This window comes from Pseudophryne corroboree, chromosome 2 (assembly GCF_028390025.1).
Source record: "Pseudophryne corroboree isolate aPseCor3 chromosome 2, aPseCor3.hap2, whole genome shotgun sequence".
Classification (NCBI taxonomy): Eukaryota; Metazoa; Chordata; class Amphibia; order Anura; family Myobatrachidae; genus Pseudophryne; species Pseudophryne corroboree.
Window position 1 is genome coordinate 769,013,313 of NC_086445.1, and position 21,350 is coordinate 769,034,662.

Consider the following 21,350-nt stretch of genomic DNA (forward strand, 5'->3'; position numbering starts at 1 on the left):
TGCCAATTGAAAGTTCGGCTAACCAAGCACAGGTCAGCCATTCGGGCAGCCCTACATGCAGGGACCAGCGAGCAGCCAGTGGCAAGGCATTTTGCCACACATCAACACAGTTTGGCCAGCCTGAGATACAGGGCCATAGACCATGTACCAGCTTCCGTACAGGGGGGGGTGAAAGGGGGAAAAGACTACTCCAGCTTGAATCTAGGTGGATTTTCCGCCTAGATTGCCTGGCCCCTAGAGGGTTAAACGAGTCCCTGGGATTAATTAATTTTTTATAAATTTTTTATAATTTTGTATAATTTTTTATAATCTTTTATGATCCCGTGCACCTTCCTATAAAATGGTCAGCATCCACATTCCTTTGGATAATATGCGCTGTGGAGTTGTTTTGGATAAAGTAGTATCACATTCAAGTTTAGTCTAGGAAGCAGCTGAGTCGCCTTTTTATGTTAGTGTCAGCTCATGCTCACAAGGGTCTCCCCGAGGGTTTGCCATTCATGCCAGACTGCCTCTAGTGATTTCTGATAATGTTCTTGACTTACTGGCACTAGATGGTTTGAAATGTATGTCTATATTTTATTCCCAATTGCGGAGGACACATCGTTCTGTTTTAAATCGTTTTATCACGTTTTTATGATTGTTCCATTTCACGTGTTTGTTTGGTAGGCACACTCCAGCTCCGTGTGAGCGCTCTGTACATTTGTGTGCCGTTTTTATTCACTGTAATGGTGTTACAAAGTGATGTTTTGTTGTTTTGCAGTGCTCTCAGCGCGTTGCCATGGGGACCGGCAAAGCCTGATTGCGTCACTTCCGGGAAGGCCGCGACGCCGAGACCGTAAGTGCGGGACAGGGGACGCCTGGGCACTCTGTGGTCCACGCAGCTGGGAGTCGTGATTGGGGGGGTCAGTGGGGTCATTGTATGCTATAAGTACACTCAATTTTGCACTGTTTAATTGTCTGAGGAAGGGGATGCGTCCCCGAAATGTTACCTGTTGTTTTCAATAAATTCTTCACGGGGTGAAGTTTGTTTTCCACCTATCTACAAGTCTGTGAGTGCCACCTGTTTTTGTTTGGTGTGTGTATATATATATATATATATAGATAGTACTGTCCATATGCAAGTGAACCTTCACAGGAACCACGCTTAGGATAGACCAGCACACTAATACTTTAAATGAACATTTTTCTGTATTTAATAAAGTGCAAAAAATTTGATGCAAACATGCAGCACAGGTAATTTTAGCAGCAACATATCATGTGCAGTGATATACTCATCATCCCAACAGCCGTTTCGTATGCCTTCATCAGGGGAAAAATAAGTTCAGCATGTTTATCAAAGCACTGCTCGTCCTGCAGTGCAACAAAGTAAAGTGCCAAGTGGCACTTGGCACTTTACTTTGCTGCACTGCAGGACGAGCAGTGCTTTGATAAACATGCTGAACTTATTTTTCCCCTGATGAAGGCATACGAAACGGCTGTTGGGATGATGAGTATATCACTGCACATGATATGTTGCTGCTAAAATTACCTGTGCTGCATGTTTGCATCAAATTTTTTGCACTTTATTAAATACAGAAAAATGTTCATTTAAAGTATTAGTGTGCTGGTCTATCCTAAGCGTGGTTCCTGTGAAGGTTCACTTGCATATGGACAGTACTATGTTATTTATCTGACCTGGCACCTAGCAAATAACCTGGAAGTGTGTTGCGACTCTATTTGTGGAAATTTATATAGATAGATAGATAGATAGATAGATAGATAGATAGATAGATAGATAGATAGATAGATAGATAATCGAGGAAACGGCGGCACTCGGTAAGGACTTTCACATTTCACAACCAAATAACGAGACAGACACTCCGTCTATAGACGGAGTGTCTGTCTCGTTATTTGGTTGTGAAAGTCCTTATCCTCACAACATCCTCACAACACTTATCCTCACAACATCACTTATCTCACTTATCCTCACTTATCCTCACAACATCTATGAATAAATTATGGGGGTTTAGTTAGTGAATTGGCCAATGCACGGAAGCCTGCAAACCGCTCGCCAAGGTACCCCACCTTCATGCAGGTCCTACACTTTCTGTTTCTCTCTTTCATATATATATATATATATATATATATATATATACACATATACACTGCTCAAAAAAATAAAGGGAACACTAAAATAACACATCCTAGATCTGAATGAATGAAATATTCTTATTAAATACTTTGTTCTTTACATAGTTGAATATGCTGACAACAAAATCACACAAAAATTATCAATGGAAATCAAATTTATTAACCCATGGAGGTCTGGATTTGGAGTCACCCTCAAAATTAATGTGGAAAAACACACTACAGGCTGATCCAACTTTGATGTAATGTCCTTAAAACAAGTCAAAATGAGGCTCAGCAGTGTCTGTGGCCTCCTCGTGCCTGTACGACCTCCCTACAACGCCTGGACATGCTCCTGATGAGGTGGCGGATGGTCTCCTGAGGGATCTCCTCCCAGACCTGGACTAAAGCATCCGCCAACTCCTGGACAGTCTGTGGTGCAACGTGGCATTGGTGGATGGAGTTAGACATGATGTCCCAGATGTGCTCAATTGGATTCAGGTCTGGGGAACGGGGGGGCCAGTCCATAGCATCAATTCCTTCATCTTGCAGGAACTGCTGACACACTCCAGCCACATGAGGTCTAGCATTGTCTTGCATTAGGAGGAACCCAGGGCCAACCGCACCAGCATATGGTCTCACAAGGGGTCTGAGGATCTCCTCTCGGTACCTAATGGCAGTCAGTCTACCTCTGGCGAGCACATGGAGGGCTGTGCGGCCCCCCAAAGAAATGCCACCCTACACCATTACTGACCCACTGCGAAACCGGTCATGCTGGAGGATGTTGCAGGCAGCAGAACGTTCTCCTTGGCGTCTCCAGACTGTCACGTCTGTCACATGTGCTCAGTGAGAACCTGCTTTCATCTGTGAAGAGCACAGGGCGCCAGTGGCAAATTCGTCAATCTTGGTGTTCTCTGGCAAATGCCAAACATCCTGCACGGTGTTGGGCTGTAAGCACAACCCCCACCTGTGGGCGTCGGGCCCTCATACCACCCTCATGGAGTCTGTTTCTGATCGTTTGAGTAGACACATGCACATTTGTGGCTTGCTGGAGGTCATTTTGCAGGGCTCTGCAGTGCTCCTCCTGTTCCTCCTTGCACAAAGGTGGAGGTAGCGATCCTGCTGCTGGGTTGTTGCCCTCCTACGGCCTCCTCCACGTCTCCTGGTAGTGCCTCCATGCTCTGGACACTACGCTGACAGACACAGCAAACCTTCTAGCCACAGCTCGCATTGATGTGACATCCTGGATGAGCTGCACTACCTGAGCCACTTGTGTGGGTTGTAGGGAGGCCATACAGGCACGTGGAGGCCACACACACTACTGAGCCTCATTTTGACTTGTTTTAAGGACATTACATCAAAGTTGGATCAGCCTGTAGTGTGTTTTTCCACTTTAATTTTGAGGGTGACTCAAAATCCAGACCTCCATGGGTTAATAAATTTGATTTCCATTGATAATTTTTGTATGATTTTGTTGTCAGCACATTCAACTATGTAAAGAACAAAGTATTTAATAAGAATATTTCATTCATTCAGATCTAGGATGTGTTATTTTAGTGTTCCCTTTATTTTTTTGAGCAGTGTATATATAGTGACTATTTCCAATTGTAGCCAATGTTCTGCTTGATACATTTGGCAATAATTGGAAATAGTATATTATATATCACACACACACACACACACACACACACACACACACACACACACACACACACATACATACATACATACATACATACATACATACATACATACACACTAACATGCATATATACATAAACCAGTTCCGCTTGGTACTGGAAGTTACTAATTATGCATGGAACACTTCAAGCTGCATGATGTACCTAACCAATTGTGACTAACAAAGCGTGCATTTGAAGAAACTCATTATTTCAAAAAGATTGAGTTTAAATTGGGTTTTTAATTAATTTTTAATACACCGGCCATGTGGATTTACTTATTTATACATATATGAAATGTGTGGTTAATAAATGTTGTATGTTTATATCTTTAACTGATCTGGACAGCGCTTCATTTATCTTTTTAGTTATTGCTTTAGTCTTTGAGGTTACAGTGACCTCATAGTGGAGCTGCAGTTTCAGTTTGGTTACTAATTAAACATTGCAGGACATTAATTGTAAGCGCCCAAGCTTTTCTTGTTTTCTTGGTCTATTTGCTAAGCCTTAAATAGAGATAAAGTGGATGGAGATAAAGTACCAGCAAATCAGATCCTAACTACCATGCCACAGGCCGTGTCTGAAAAATTACAGTTAGGAGTTGGTTGGATAGGACTTTATGGGGTATATGCAATTGCGGTCGAATTCCCGAAATTGTCGAATTTTCGGGAATTTTTAGCCAAAAAAAAAAAATCGCCAATGCAATTCAGTGCTTTCCGTCAAAAAAACGGACTTTCAAAATTCGACTTTTTGAAATTCGACTTTTGTCAAATTCGACTTTTCTGCAATGATACAAGTGCTGCAATTCGACCAAAGTGTATTCAATTCAAGTTTGGAAATTCGACAACAGTGCTTTTAGACAGTAAATTCGTCATTTTCAATCCGCCACACTTTGGAGGGTGAAACCAATAAAAAAAAAATTTAAACATGTTTTTTTTGGTGTTTTTTTTTTTGGGAATAGCATATCTATTTATATTAGAAGGGATTAGGTACTTGGTTTGTTTTTTTTGGTTGCACAAGTATTATTTATATATTTTTAAAATTATTATTTTTATTTATTTATTTTTTTTAGATGGAATGGTAAAATGCAGAAAAAAAATGGCGTGGGGTCCCCCCTCCAAAGCATAACCAGCCTCGGGCTCTTCGAGCTGGTCCTGGTTCTAAAAATGCGGGGGAAAAATTGACAGGGGATCCCCCGTATTTTTAAAACCAGCACCGGGCTCTGCGCCTGGTGCTGGTGCAAAAAATACGGGGGACAAAAAGAGTAGGGGTCCCCCATATTTTTCACACCAGCATCGGGCTCCACTAGCTGGACAGATAATGCCACAGCCGGGGGTCACTTTTATACAGTGCCCTGCGGCCGTGGCATTAAATATCCAACTAGTCACCCCTGGCCGGGGTACCCTGGGGGAGTGGGGACCCCTTCAATCAAGGGCCCCCCCCCCCAGCCACCCAAGGGCCAGGGGTGAAGCCCGAGGCTGCCCCCCCCATCAAAGGGCTGCGGATGGGAGGCTGATAGCCTTGAGTAAAATGACAGAATATTGTTTTTTCCAGTAGTACTACAAGTCCCAGCAAGCCTCCCCCGCAAGCTGGTACTTGGAGAACCACAAGTACCAGCATGCGGGAGAAAAACGGGCCCGCTGGTACCTGTAGTTCTACTGGAAAAAAATACCCAAATAAAAACAGGAGACCGACACCGTGAAAGTAAAACTTTATTTCATACGTCGACACACACATACTTACCTATGTTCACACGCCGACATCGGTCCTCTTCTCCAAGTAGAATCCAGGGGTACCTGAAAAGAAAAGATAAATACACTCACCTCATCCATGGTCCAGAGGTAAATCCACGAACTTGTCAAAAAAACAAACCGGACACCCGTACCATACGGACTGAAAGGGGTCCCATGTTGACACATGGGACCCCTTTCCACGAATGCAGAGAGACCCCCCCCCATGACAGCTGTCACTGAAAGGTCTCGTAAGCCAATCAGCGAGCGCAACGTCCTTGCACTCTGCTGATTGGCTCTGTGCGCGTCTGAGCTGACAGCGTTTTGCAAAGCCTCTCCATTATATTCAATGGTGGGAACTTTGCGGCTAGTGGTGGGGTCACCCGCCGGTCAGCGGCTGACCGCGGGTAACCCCACCGCTGACGGCAAAGTTCCCACCATTGCAAGTAATGGAGAGGTTTTGCGATGCGCTGTCAGAGGTCACACGCGCACAGCCAATCAGGTGAGCGCCACGGAAGTAGCGCTTCCTGATTGGCTGAAGGGACCTCAGTGACAGGAGTCACGTGGTGTCCCGGCATTCGGGGAAAGGGGTCTCATGTGTCAATATGGGACCCCTTTCAGTCCGGCATGGTACGGGTGTTCGTGTTTTTTTTTTAACAAGTACGTGGATTATCTCCCGGACACTGGATTGAGGTGAGTCTAATTTTTTTCACAGGTACCTCGGATCGACGGAGACTGTGGCAGTCGGCGTGTCAACATAGGTAAGTATGTGTGTGTCGGCAGTGTGTAATAAAGTTGTACTTGTCAAGGTGTGTGTCTCCTGTTTTTATTTGGGTATTTTTTTCCCAGTAGTACTACAGGTACCAGCGGGCCCGTTTTTCTCCCGCATGCTGGTACTTGTGGTTCTCCAAGTACCAGCTTGCGGTGAGGCTTGCTGGGACTTGTAGTACTACTGGAAAAAACAATATTCTGTCATTTTACTCAAGGCTATCAGCCTCCCATCCGCAGCCCTTGGATGGGGGGGACAGCCTCGGGCTTCACCCCTGGCCCTTGGTTGGCTGGGGGGGGGGACCCCTTGATTGAAGGGGTCCCCACTCCCCCAGGGTACCCCGGCCAGGGGTGACTAGTTGAATATTTAATGCCACGGCCGCAAGGCACTGTATAAAAGTGACCCCCGGCTGTGGCATTATCTGTCCAGCTAGTGGAGCCCGATGCTGGTGTATAAAATACGGGGGACCCCTACTCTTTTTGTCCCCCGTATTTTTTGCACCAGCATCAGGCGCAGAGCCCGGTGCTGGTTTTAAAAATATGGGGGATCCTCTGTCAAATTTTTCCCCGCATTTTTAGAACCAGGACCAGCTCGAAGAGCCCGAGGCTGGTTATGCTTTGGAGGGGGGACCTCACGCCATTTTTTTCCGGGTTTTTCACGTTTTTTTAATTCGCGGCAAAATCCGGCAAATCGGCCGTTTTTCGCCCGCGGGAATGTCGAATCCGTTTTTCATTGAATATGGTGAATTCCGGCAGCCACCTGCCGGAATTCACCTGTCGAATTGTGTCGAATTAAAAAACGGCGATAATTTGCCGCGATTCGCCGTGAATTGCATATACCCCTATCTCCGTCTACTTTATCTCCATAAAATACTTAGTAAATAGACCCCATAGTTATCAAGGGGCCCAGCCCATGCATTCTCTAATGGTTAGGAAACCGATGTGGTGGCTGGCCATACCCCCTCTGGGGACTGGCCACACCCCTAAATATGGGCCCCTACCACTGTGTTCCCCCGGTGAGCCCTTCATGCTCCAGTCTGACACTGCTATCACCCCCATCCCCCATATTTTAAATAGGGATAGCAAGTGCCAAAGTGGCCAAATGATTGGTGCTTTAAAAATACGGCAGAGTCACACAGAGGGGTAAATTTACTAAAGGTTCTAAAAATGAAAAGTGGCGATGTTGCCCATAGCAACTAATCAGATTCCATCTATCATTTCTCTATTGCATTCTACAAAATGATAGACAGAATCTGATTGGTTGCCATGAGCCATATGACCACTTTTCATTTTTAGAACCTTTCGTAAATTTACCCCAAAGTCTCCCTTTTTCACTCAATTAAAAACAAGTGCTTGGGTTGTATTTCAGGGAATCCAAACTACAACCCTAGCAATTTTTTTTTGAGTAAAAAAGGGACAATAATGTAATTGTTTTACTTGTATGTTTTATGTATACCAACAGGTATTAGGCACCTATTTAAATTTTCTGTTGCGTTAGATATCCAGGCACTGCTGAAGGAAAAGGTGTAATTACTTCAAATATGTGTACAGTATATTACAGTTTACATTAAATTGTGAAGTTTTTTTTATTCTATATTACAGCATACTTTAAGGATAAATAATATACTTGTTATTTTAAAGCAGCATTTAGAGTTTGTGACCTCTTGAATGACCACTAGAGTAAGCACTGGGAGTATCCCCCTTTTTAAAGTTTGGTCTTTTATACTCACAGGGAATGTGGACCCTTGTTTCTCATAAGCAGCTACTCAAGAAACCTGCGACAAGCGCAGCCTTCCCACCAATCTTTAACACTATGGGGGGTCATTCATACCCGTTCACACACTGCATTTTCTCGCAGCTGTGCAAACCGGTCTGCACTGCGCATGCGTGTGACCCGCAGTGCGCAGACGCGTTGTTGACCGGCGACAGCAACGGCTTCTACAAAGAAAGTGATCGCACAAAGACTGACAGGAAGAAGGCGTTAATGGGCGAATACTCACAGTTTCCTGGGAGTGTCCGGATGAACACAGGCGTGCCTGGCAGTTTCCAGGGAGGGATCCTGACGTCAGCTCCAAGCTGGATCATCGCAGCTGGTAAGTCCTGAGCTGTGCAGAGACTGCACAAGCTTTTTGTTTGTGCAGCTCTCTGCAAAAGTGATTGCAGCCCTGCACAGCTCTAACCCCCTCCCCTGTAGGTGGTGATTACCTGGTCGCAGCAGTGCGCCCAAAAAAAAAAAAATGGACTGCGTGCGACCAGGTCTAAATTAGGCCCTATGCACACAGCCTGTCCCCTCCAGTCACCGCACCCACAGCCTGTTCCCCTCCAGTCACCGCACACACAGCCTGTTCCCCCTCCAGTCACCGCACACACAGCCTGTTCCCCCTCCAGTCACCGCACACACAGCCTGTTCCCCCTCCAGTCACCGCACCCACAGCCTGTTCCCCCCTCCAGTCACCGCACACACAGCCTGTTCCCCCCCTCCAGTCACCGCACCCACAGCCTGTTCCCCCTCCAGTCACTGCACACACAGCCTGTTCCTCCTCCAGTCACTGCACCCACAGCCTGTTCCCCCTCCAGTCACCGCACCCACAGCCTGTTCCCCCCTCCAGTCACCGCACACACAGTCTGTTCCCCCCCTCCAGTCACCGCACCCACAGCCTGTTCCCCCTCCAGTCACTGCACACACAGCCTGTTCCCCCTCCAGTCACTGCACACACAGCCTGTTCCTCCTCCAGTCACTGCACACACAGCCTGTTCCTCCTCCAGTCACTGCACCCACAGCCTGTCCCCTCCATTCACTGCACACACAGCCTGTCACCTCCATGCACACTGCCGCCGCCGGCGTTATTGAGGTTGCTTCAGTTAGCGACACAACCTGAATAATCCCCTCTATTCATTGAAACTAATTAGGAAAAGATATACAGTATGATTTAGAGAGTTTTTAAAGTTACGTAGATCTATGTATTGTGGTAATATAGAAGTAATATAACTTATTATATCTTATGTTATTGTTAAATATAACACTATATAGGGGTAAACTTACCTGAAAATATTTAATAAGAAAATGTGTACTACTATTGCATGTTACTGAGATAACAGGGTGACACCAGTAAAGAACTGTGAATGTTGTATTAAAGTGTTACTGTATAGTTTCCTATGACCCTGATTGTCTCAGTATCATCAATGAGCAAAGGTGTTTAACAGTATGACGCTTAGTGTAGCTATGTAGGGTGTTTATGTTCTTAAATTCACCAAATCATTTATTGCTCACTTTGTTGGACTTTGGAGAAGGAGGACTCCTAGACAAAGGAAATACATACAATGAATCCTATAAAGTACCAGATACTGTGTAAGTGGTTATACATGTACTACACTACATTATTGTTAATATTCTTACTATCCTGGTATAAATGTTAAAAGGACAATGGGTTTTCCCAAGTAGGCCCATTACGACCTACCAATGCCTGGGTAGAGGCACTGATACTAGAAGGTACACCACTTAAGAGGTTAAGAGTGAGTACATTTGGGGTACGATGTATATTAGTAACCTAAAGTAGAGAGTAGGTGGATTTGTCCCTTAAGTGGTTAAAGGGGGGGGGGGGGGGGGGTTAAATAGCAAAAAGGGTAGTACACTTGTTACAAAGATTATATAGAAATTGTTCTGAATTGATGGTGCCTTCTGTCCAGGTTCATCCGCATCATCATTCCTACCACCAAACTTAGACCACAAGTTGAGAACAACGTGTAAGATGCTCTGCAGAAATATACGTTATGGTAAGAACTTACCGTTGATAACGTGATTTCTCTTATGTCCACAGGTATCCACAGGATAACATTGGGATATTGTCGAGCGACAGCGAAAATGGCACCAACACGGTCACAAGCTTTCTGGCCTCCCAGGATGCATTGGGGCTTTCACCATATAGTCCCGCCCACCGACTCGGTCAAATCAGTTCTTTCCACAGCGATTTTAGGCAGGAACAACAGGCAGAGACCTGTTTAGGCGATAAGAACACAAATGCACACCCCTCCATAGAAGAAGGAAGAGGTTTTAGTGATTGTCTAGATCCTCAAATCAGATGCGTCAGGGTGAGATCCCTGTGGATACCTGTGGACATAAGAGAAATCACGTTATCAACGGTAAGTTCTTACCATAACGTATATTTCTCTGGCTGGGTCCACAGGATTATCCACAGGATAACATTGGGATTCCCAAAGCCATTTTAGTGGTGGGGACGCTCCTGATTGCACCGGAGGACCTTTCGCCCGAAGTCTGCGTCATGAGAGGCAAAAGTATCCAAGGCATAATGTCTAATGAATGTGTTTATGGAAGACCATGTGGCTGCCCTACATATCTGTTCTGCTGAAGCACCCTGTTGTGCTGCCCAAGAAGGACCTACCTTACGTGTAGAGTGTGCAGAGACATTAGCCAGAATAGGGAGATCTGCATGAGAATAAGCTTCTGATATTACCATTCGGAGCCATCTCGCCAGCGTCTGTTTACTAGCAGGCCATCCTCTTCTATGGAATCCGTAGAGGATGAAGAGATAATCTGTTTTTCTGATGGCACTAGTACGATCTATGTAGATTCTTAAAGCCCGGACCACGTCCAGCGACGCTTCTCCCGCAGAAAGTCCCGATACCTGAAAAGCTGAGACTACAATCTCTTCATTCAGGTGAAACTTTGATACCACCATTGGAAGATAACTAGATCTCGTTCTGAGAACTGCTCTGTCTGGAAAAAAAACTTAGGAAAGGAGACTTACACGATAATGCTCCTAAATCTGTCACTCTTCTGGCTGACGCCATTGCCAGTAAAAAAAGAACTTTAGCCGTTAGCCACTTAAGATCTGCTCTCCTAAGTGGTTCAAACAGAGGACCCTGGAGCAATTTAAGAACTAAATTCAAATCCCAGGGAGCTGCAGGAGGAACAAATGGAGGTTGAATATGTACTACTCCTTGGAAAAACGCAAGTACATCCTGTAAATCAGCAATCTTTCGCTGAAACCATACAGTTAACGCTGATCCTTGAACCCTCAAGGAAGCAACTTTCAAACCTTTATCCAATTCTGCTTGAAGGAAATCCAAAATCCTGGACACTTTAAAGGATCTCGGATTGAAATTTTTTTCCAGTACACCAATGAATATAGGCTTACCAAATTCTATGATACACACGGGTCGAAGAAGGCTTTCTTGCTCTAAGCATAGTTTGGATTACTTGTCTCGAAAATCCTTTAGCCTCTAAGATAGAGGTTTCAACAGCCACGCCGTCAAAGACAGGCGATCCAGATGACTGTGGCAACAAGGACCCTGCATTAGCAGATCTGGACGTTGAGGGAGCAGTATCGGCGCTTCCACGGACATTCTTAACAGATCTGTGTACCAATGCCTTCTTGGCCAAGCTGGAGCTATTAGAATCATTGCTCCTTTTGCTTGTTTTATCGTTCTCACTACTCTGGGTAACAGAGATATTGGAGGGAACAGATTCGCCAGCTGAAACCTCCATTCTACTGACAGTGCGTCTACAAGGACCGCTCCTGGGTCGCTTGTTCTCGATCCATACCTTGGAACTTTGTTGTTTAGACGAGATGCCATAAGGTCTATCTCTGGTAGACCCCATCTGTTCACCAGTGTCTGAAACACTTCTGGGTGTAGTGCCCATTCGGTTTCCTAAATGGTGTGTCGACTGAGAAAATCCGCTTCCCAGGTTTAGTACACCCGGGACAAATACTGCTGACAATGCTGGGAGATGAAGTTCTGCCCATCTTAGAATAGGAGTTACTTCCTCCATCAGTCTCTTGCTGTGAGTACCTCCTTTATGATTGAGGTATGCTACTGCCGTCGCATTGTCTGAGCGAATCCAGACTGGTCTTCCCTGCAGACTGTCCTTCCCTGCAGACTGTCCAAGTAAACGGCCCTTATTTCTAACAGATTTATTGGCAGGCGACTTTCCCTTGCGGTCCATTTTCCCTGGAACCATAGGCTTCCGAGTACCGCCCCCCAGCCCTGCAGGCTGGCATCTGTTGTCAGGACTTGCCACTCTTTTATCCAAAAGGGTCTCCCCTTGTTTAAATGGTCTGTCTGTAGCCACCACGCTAGAGACCTTTTTACACTTACTGGAAACTTTATCATCTGTTTTTTTATCGTCTGATGATTTCCGTTCCATTTGGTCAGAATAAGGTGCTGCAATGGTCTGGAATGGAATTGCGCATATTCCACCATGTCGAAGGTTGATACCATCAGATCCAACAGTCGCATTGCTGCATGGACTGACATTATCTGGGCTTGCAACGCTTCTTGAGCCATGACCTGCACCTTGACTATCTTTTTCTCTGGTAGGAGAACTTTCTGTAGGTCTGAATCCAATATGGCCCCCAAATGAACCATCCGCTGTGACGGATTCAGGGACGACTTTTCCCAATTTATGAGCCACCCGTGTCTCTGTAAACAAACTATCGTCTGTTGAAGATGGCTCAACAGTAAATCTTGCGACTGTGCTAAGATTAACAGGTCGTCTAGGTATGGGAATATTCTTATCCCCTGTTAGCGCAGACAAGCTGCCATAACCACCATGATCTTGGTAAACACCCTGGGTGCTGTAGTTAGCCCGAAAGGCAGAGCTTGGAACTGAAAATGTTCCTGGAGGATAGCAAACCTGAGGTAACACTGATGCGACAGTGCTATAGGCACATGTAGGTAAGCATCCCGTACATCCAGAGATACCATGTAATCTCCTGGTTCCATAGCCAACATTATGGAGCGCAACGTCTCCATGTGGAACTTCGGGATCCACATGTATTTGTTCAACATTTTCAGATTGAGAATTGGTCGATATGACCAATTTGGTTTCTGGATTAGAAATAGATTGGAGTAAAACCCCTGTCCCCTTTGTGATGGAGGTACTGGGACAATCACACCTGACTGCAGTAATTTTTGGACTGCTTCTTGCAGGGCATTGGCCTTCGACTCTATACGAGACGGGCTGGTGCAAAAAAATCTTTGAGGAGGCTGCCTCCTGAATGGGAACCCATACCCCTGAGATACTACCTTCTGCACCCAAGCATCTGCTGTTGACTGTTGCCATATGTGTGCAAAATGAAGGAGTCGGCCCCCAACCCTGGAATCCTCCAGGTGGAGGCCCGTCTCTTCAGGCTGATGGTTACTGTTCAGGTTTGGAAGCTGGCTTTTTGTTAGCCCACTGCTTCCTACCCCTGGATTTAAACTGGGGTTGCTTAGGCACCTTTTTAGCTTTCGCTTTGCTTTGCCAACGAAATGAGCGAAATTTTAAACCCTTGAACTTAGGGTTATAGGTAGCCGGAAATCTGACCTTTTTCGATTCAGCCTCTGATTCTAGGATATCCGACAAAGGTTTTCCAAATAATATATTACCGACAAAAGGCAATGCTTCCAACTCTTTCTTGGATTCCGCTGCTGCCTTCCAGGTACGTAGCCAAACTGCTCTGCGAGCGACTACTGTCAAGGCTGAAGCTTTAGAAGCAACTGTATCTACATCAATTGCTGCTTCTTCCAAATACTGGGCAGATTGTCTTAAATGGCAAAAACGATCCTCTTGCTCCCTAGTAGGAGAAGGGATGTCATTCTCTAGTTCCTCTATCCATTCGCCCATTGCCTTTGCTACCCAGGCCGAAGCCATAGCAGGTCTTACCACTGCTCCTACTAGAGAAAATATATTTTTCAAAAGGCACTCTACCCTTCTGTCTGTGACATCATTTAGCAAAGTAGATGACAGTGGTAAAGCAGATTTATGCACGAGTCGCAGAACATGTGCATCTACTTTTGGAGGAACTTCTCTTTTCGAACAATCCACAGCTGGAAATGGATAATAAGAATCCCATCTTTTAGGAATCTTATACTTTTTACTGGGCGTTGCCCAAGACTCATCCATCATTTCCGTCAGCTCATCTGACGCTGGGAATTCAGCTTTCACTGATTTTGTTCGTTTAAATACAGGAGCTTTAGCTTTTAACACTGTCTTGGCTGGCTCTTCCAACGAGAGAACAGCCTTCACAGCATTAATAAGTTCAGCTACATCCTCTGAACTAAAGCTCTGCGACTGATCATCATATGGAGTATTCAACTCTATTGTATCATCATCCGATGTATCATCTTGTGTAGTCTGCCACACAGACGTATCTGTCTTAGTCTTACCTGTCCCTTGGTTGCTTGTAGAGGCTACTGGAACAAAACCATAGGAAGGGAGCTGCATATATGGGTTCATAGTGTAACCTAACCCTTGAGGTGGTGCTACCGGAGTTAACCTGTCCACTATTGAAGATAGAGTCTTTGCGAACATATTCCATGGTGGCTCTGTTGGTGGTTGAACCAACTCCTGTTTTTTACTTCGCTGAAAAGCGAAACAATTTGCACACAAACCCTCATAAGTGACCAATTGATTCATATCAATTACCCCTGACTTACAAGATAAGCATGTTAGGGCTGTAGGAGTGCTTGATAAATTCTCCTCATCACTTTTGCCGCTCACAGACATGGTATTAATCTGTTATTGACTACACAATTTGTGACTGAAAATCACCCTATATGTCAGTATATAGAGGTGAGATCAATCTGAATACAGTGCACCTGATTTGAGGGTCAGAACAGGACTGACATTACACAGAAAAGTCAGCACACCCACTAGCAGTCAGTCACATGTTAAAGCATTAGACATTGTCATATGAGAATACAACCTCCAACTTATACATAAGTAGGAAAATTGTACTGGTTCTTTTTTCCAACATAACATGCAGAAAACACAGTAATATACAGGTCTCATATGCAATAGGTACTAAAAATTAACAATTCATACTAACAAGTAGAAGGAATTTTTAGTACTGTATACCCTGCCTCCGGAGAGTGGGATACAGGGAGACTCACCACACTTCCATATCCAAGCAAATACGCTCGTAAGACGCCGAGTGGATTCAGACGCTACTGGTGTACACTGCCGCTCTTGATAACTGATACGGACGCTCACTAACAGACACGGACACTGAGCGAATTCCACGTGTATGCAGACGCTAAGGCCTGCGACTCGGTCTGGGCGGGTTTATCTCCAGTGTACACAACCGCAGCGTCTAAGCTGAGACCGAGTACCCTCGTGGTAGCGTCTGAGCCGGAAGTGAGGTCATTCAGTTCATGAAACGAGAAACACGCGGGAACTGGCCATGAACTCGGAGGAGGGGCGGCCAGGAGAGCGTCTGAATCCTTCTGTTGACTTAAACTCCCAGGATCACGGCCTCTACCTAGTCCTGGCGCCTATGATACCCAGAGCGTAGCGCTGTCGCACTCTAGATGTTCGGCGCATCAACACACTGTTTGTAGTCTCCACCAAACCACTGTAGCTGTGTCCTGACCCCTCTAGTAAGAGGAAGTCCATAGACTGATCGTCTCCCCATGCTCCGGCCACAGCCTGGTTACGTCTGCTGGACCTGCTAGAACATCCGACACAGGCGCCCGTCGAGACAGCACTGATACCCGAAGGTAAGCGTTGGTGCGACCCGGTGGGGAGTTGTTGGAGCGACTCTTTCTAGTATGCGTTTAAGACGCTGTTAAGAGCAGTCACTCAAAAAAACAATATAGTAAGTCTAGAAAAATAAAATAACAAAAAAGCTTGAGGCTGCTTCCACAGCAGCCCTGCGACCATGCGGCTTCCTGCCGCACCAAGCAAAAAACTGATTTGACTGAGTCGGTGGGCGGGACTATATGGTGAAGGCCCCAATGCATCCTGGGAGGCCAGAAAGCTTGTGACCGTGTTGGTGCCATTTTCGCTGTCGCTCGACAATATCCCAATGTTATCCTGTGGATAATCCTGTGGACCCAGCCAGAGAAATCCAGGTTGCAGCTCAAAGGAACTCATGATAAAACAACTCTTCACTTAAGACTGCTGTCCCCTGGGCAGACTGTCTGCATCCACACCAATGTCGGGTTTGACAGGGTTTGTACTGTGCAGGATCTCCAACTGGCACTACAGCTACTGTATGTGGTGCAATCTGATGGTGTTTTGTATGAGTGCAACAGGTGTCACCTGCTAGGGAAGTCCTAGCCAATACCACCACCTCAACTGACAATGGTCGAGGGTATCAGCACACCCACCACCATGGATAAAGAATACCTGAAGAATCACCTATTGTGATGCAAGACATTCCCATACCCTGTGCCATAATGAACCTATTAAGACAGTGAAGACACCACTAGCCACTTTCCTTGTCACCAGGTCTGGGAGATTTTGCAGAATTCCAGGACTGTTAATTAGGGGCATATTCATGATCAGGGGCCATCTCGTCGCTGATAATTAAGTATCCAAATCACTGTTGGTTACGGCGGGGGATACTTAATTACTAGAGAAATTAAGCATTGCTCCAATGTGAGAACAGCTGCTTCAGAAAGCAGGTATCCCAATAATCCTATAACACGGACAATTAATAATTTGATTTGGACCAATGCAGTTTAGACAATAAAAACAAATTGTATGATTAGTTGCCTTAGGAACATCACACTTGTGCACATACTGTACTTTAGCACCATTTTAATAAAAAGTCCATATAATACTATGATGGTGCAGCAATAATATAGACCTTACCAATCATCCAGTCCACTTCCTCTACATTGTCTCCATACAAATCATGCTTGCTCCTTCCTATCATATTCTTTGTAGTGTAATGAGGAGTGTGGACATGCAGAAAAGATACAAAGAGGAGAAAGGGTCCATCTTTGTTCCTGAAACACAGTAGGATAATGTAAGTTCTCAGAGGGATAAATAAAGGGTCAAAATGGAGGTTCTCAAACACGGTCCTCAAGGCACCCAAATGGTCCAGGTTTTTGGTATATTCATGGCTCAGCACAGATGATTAAATCAAGCTGACAGAGGTGCTAATAAAGTCGACTGTGGCCATGTATGGATAAACTTAAAACCTGGACTGTTAGGGTGCCTTGAGGACCGCGTTTGAGAACCTCTAGGTTAAATAATAAAGCAGTAAAATAGGATTTTATTTTAAAACCGCTTTGTCAGTATTCACTAACTGAGCAGCTGATAATTAAGACCCTACCAATCACATGATTTTCTGTTGCTATTTGCCTGTCTTTTTGGCTAATTAAAGGAAGTCAGTGGGGCAGATGAAAGGTGTTCAAGTCCCCGATAACACTGGCCAGTATTGATAAGTGATAAGAGGAGTCTTGGCATTTGCCAGGTATATTAGGAGTTAAAGAGCATGTGTAAGCTGGTATATACTCTACTCTCCCTTATGCACACTGGAACACTGGAACTGGAATCCAGACTCCCTTTAATGGAGCCATGGGATTTGCATGCTAAAAATAGGATTTTAAATTACCTACCGGTAAATCTTTTTCTCGTAGTCCATAGAGGATACTGGAATCCACATTAGTACCATAGGGTATAGACGGGTCCACTAGGAGCCATGGGCACTTTAAGAAATAAATAGTGTGGGCAGGCTCCTCCCTCTATGCCTCTCCTACCAGACTCAGTCTAGAAAACTGTGCCCGAGGAGATGGACATACTTCAGGATAAGGATTAAACTGAACAGTGGCAAGATTCGAACTAGCACACACCAATATGAGGAAAGCTATGTTAACCAACTTGAACGGGAACAGCAATGGCTGAAACAAAAAAAAAAAATACTTAACCAAGTAACAGTGCAGAAAAAACGAAGCACAGTATCCTCTATGGACTACGAGAAAATGATTTACCGGCAGGTAATTAAAATCCTATTTTCTCTTACATCCTAGAGGATACTGGGGTCCACATTAGTACCATGGGGGATGTACCAAAGCTCCCACACCGGGTGGGAGAGTGCTGAGGTTCCTGCATAACTGATTGACCAAACTGAAAGTCCTCAGAGGCCAAAGTATCGAACTCGTAGAACTTCGCAAACGTTTTCGAACCTGACCAAGTAGCTGCTCGGTACACCCACAGACCTAGTTGAGTGGGCCTGTACTTTCTGAATCGGCAATCCTGCTGATGAATAAGCCTGCTGGATAGCAAGTCTGATCCAGTGAGCAATAGACTGCTTTGAAGCAGGGAACCCAATTTTCTCGGGATCATAGAGAACAAACAGCGAGTTACATTTTCTGTGACAAGCTGTCCTCTTCACATAGATCCTGAATGCCCTCACCACATCCAGGGATTTAGAGGTAGCAGGTGTCGGGAAACACCGGAACCACAATAGGTTGGTTGATATGAAACGCCGACACCACCTTGGGAAGAAATTGCTGACGAGTTCTGAGTTCAGCTCTATCTTCGTGAAAAATCAAATAGGGGCTTTTGTGAGACAATGCCCCCAGTTCAGACATGCCTTGCGGAAGCCAAGGCCAACAGTGTTACAGTCATCCACGTAAGAAACTTAAGGTCCACTTCCTGTAATGGTTCAAACCAGTCCGATTGCAGAAACCGCAATACCAAGTTAAGATCAAAGGGTGCCGTGGGAGGCACAAAGGGTGGTTGGATGTGCAGAACACCTTTCCAGAACGTCTGAACCACAGAAAGAGAAGCCAACTGTTTCTGGAAGAAATTTTTTTTTATAATAAATGGACAAGGTCAAAATCTGGACTTTCAAGGAGCCCAAACGGAGGCCCACATCCACACCCGACTGTAGAAAAAAGGAGAAAAATGTCCCAGTTGATATTCCACAGCAGGAAATTTCCTGTTTTCACACCACAAGACATTTTTTCCAAACATGGTGGTAATATTTGGAAGTTACCCCTTTCCTAGCCTGGATCAAGGTAGGAATATCCTTGTTTGGAATACCCTTCCGGACTAAAATCTGACGTTCAACTTCCATACCGTCAAACGTAGCCACGGTAAGTCTTGAAAGATGAATGGGCCCAGCTGCAGAAGATCCTCTCGCAGAGGTAGAGGGCACGGGTCCTCCAGGAATAACCCCAAGAGATCCGCGAACCAGGTCCTTCTCAGCCAATCTGGAGCAATGAGAATTGCTTGAACCTTTTCCAGTTTTATTCTTTTGAGAAATCTTGGGATCAGTGGAAGAGGTGGGAACACGTAAACCATCTGGTAAAGTCATGGAGTCACCAGAGCGTCCACTACACCAGCTTGTTGGTCCCTTGACCTGGAACAATAGCGCTTTATCTTCTTGTTGAGATGAGAGGCCATCAGATCTATCTGTGGAATTCCCCACCGACGTGTTAAGGACTCGAACACCTGTGGGTGAAGGCCCCACTCTCCTGGGTGGAGGTAATGTCTGCTGAGGAAGTCCGCCTCCCAGTTGTCTACTCCTGGAATGAAGCTTGCCGACCGCGCCACTGCATGTCTTTCTGCCCAGAGGATAATTTTTGTTAGCTCTGACATCGCAGCTCTGGTCTTCACTCCTCCCTGTCTGTTTATGGACGTTACAGCCGTCACGTTGTCCGACTGAACCTGAATAGCTCGATCTTGAAGAAGAAGATGTGATGCCTGAAGAAGGGCACTGTATATGGCCCTTAGTTCCAGAATGTTGATCGGAAGAACGGCCTCTTGACTTGACCATTTCCTTGGAACTGCACCCCTTAGGTGACTGCTCCCCAACTTCTGAGGCTTGCGTCTGTAGTTAGCAGAATCCAATTTTGAATCCCGAACCGGCAACCCTCGGTCAGGCGAGATGTCTGAAGTTACCACAGAAGGGAGGTCCTGGTTTTTGGCGACAGACGTATCTTCTGATGCGATCCGGACCACTTGTCCAACAGATCCAGCTGGAACGGTCTTGCGTGAAACCTTCCGTACTGTAGTGCCTCGTAAGAGGCTACCATCTTTCCTAGTAGGCGGATGCAAAGATGCATGGCTATCCAGGACGGTTTCATGACATCCAGCACCATGGACTGGATCACCAATGCCTTTTCCATCGGAAGGAACACCTTCTGTGCCTCTGTATCCAGTATCATTCCCAAGAACAGAAGTCTCCTTGTTGGGTTCAGGTGAGATTTCGGCAGATTCAGAATCCACCCATGATCCTGTAGAAGGCGAGTCGGCAGGGCAATGCTGTTCAGCAACTTCGCTCTGGACGGTGCCTTGATCAGCAGGTTGTCTAGGTATGGTATAATGTTCACCCTCTGCAAGCGGAGGAGAAAAATCATCTCTGCCATTACCTTGGTAAACACCCTCGGTGCCGTAGAGAGGCCAAATGGCAGGGCCTGGAACTGGTAGCGATAGTCCTGCAATGCAAACCTTAGATAAGCCTGATGAGGCGGCAAAATCGGAACATGAAGTTACGCATCCTTGATGTCCAGAGACACCAGTAATTCCCATTCCTCCAGAATCGAGATCACTGCTCTCAGAGACTCCATCTTGAATTTGAACACCCTTAAATACGGGTTGAGTGACTTGATGTTCAATATGGGCCTTACCGAATCGTCCGCTTTCGGTACCACAAATAGGTTGGAATAAAATCCTTTGTATTGTAGGTGAATTGGAACTGGAACAATCACCTGGGCCTGTACCAGTTTCTGAATTGCTGCCTGTAAGGTCAAACTTTCTTCTGAAGAAGCTGGTAAGCCTGATTTGAAGAATCTGAGAGGCGGGAGTTCCTGAAAACTCCAGTTTGTAACCCTGTGTGATAAGATCTTTTACTCAGGGATCTTGGCATGATGTTGCCCAAATGTGACTGAAATAATGCAACCTGGCTCCCACCTGCCCGACTACCAGGCAGTCTGCGCCACCGTCATGCTGAGGGCTTTGAGGAAGCAGACCCGGAGGCCTGTTCCCGAGAACCTGCAGCAGTAGATTTTCTGGGTTTACCTCTATTCCCTTTGAAGGTCGTAGAAGAACCCTTGGATTTTCCTTTAAATTTTGCTGTCTGAAAGGACTGCAGAGTTGGAGCAGAGTAGGTTTTCCTAGCTGGTGTTGCTGTGGACAGAAGGTATGTAGACTTACCCGCCGTAGCCTTGGATATCCACGTATCCAGTTCATCTCCAAACAGAGCCTCACCCGTGAATGGTAGGCTTTCCACGCCCTTCCTGGAATCCGCAGTCCACTGGCGTAGCCATAAGCCCCTGCGTGCCGACACTGCCATGGCAGAGGTGCATGCATTGAGTAGACCAATTTCTT

The 21,350-nt window shown here is 45.7% G+C and overlaps 1 protein-coding gene across 2 annotated transcripts in view; it reads right to left on the reverse strand.

Moving 5' to 3' along the window:
- LOC135047970 (arylsulfatase H-like) overlaps positions 1-21,350 on the reverse strand; it is a 283,561-nt gene that overhangs the window by 111,867 nt on the left and 150,344 nt on the right. For both annotated transcript variants that reach the window (XM_063955490.1, XM_063955489.1), the window contains one exon: positions 16,881-17,017. In XM_063955490.1, coding sequence (XP_063811560.1) covers positions 16,881-17,017 — 137 coding nt within the window. The remainder of the gene's footprint in view (positions 1-16,880; positions 17,018-21,350) is intronic.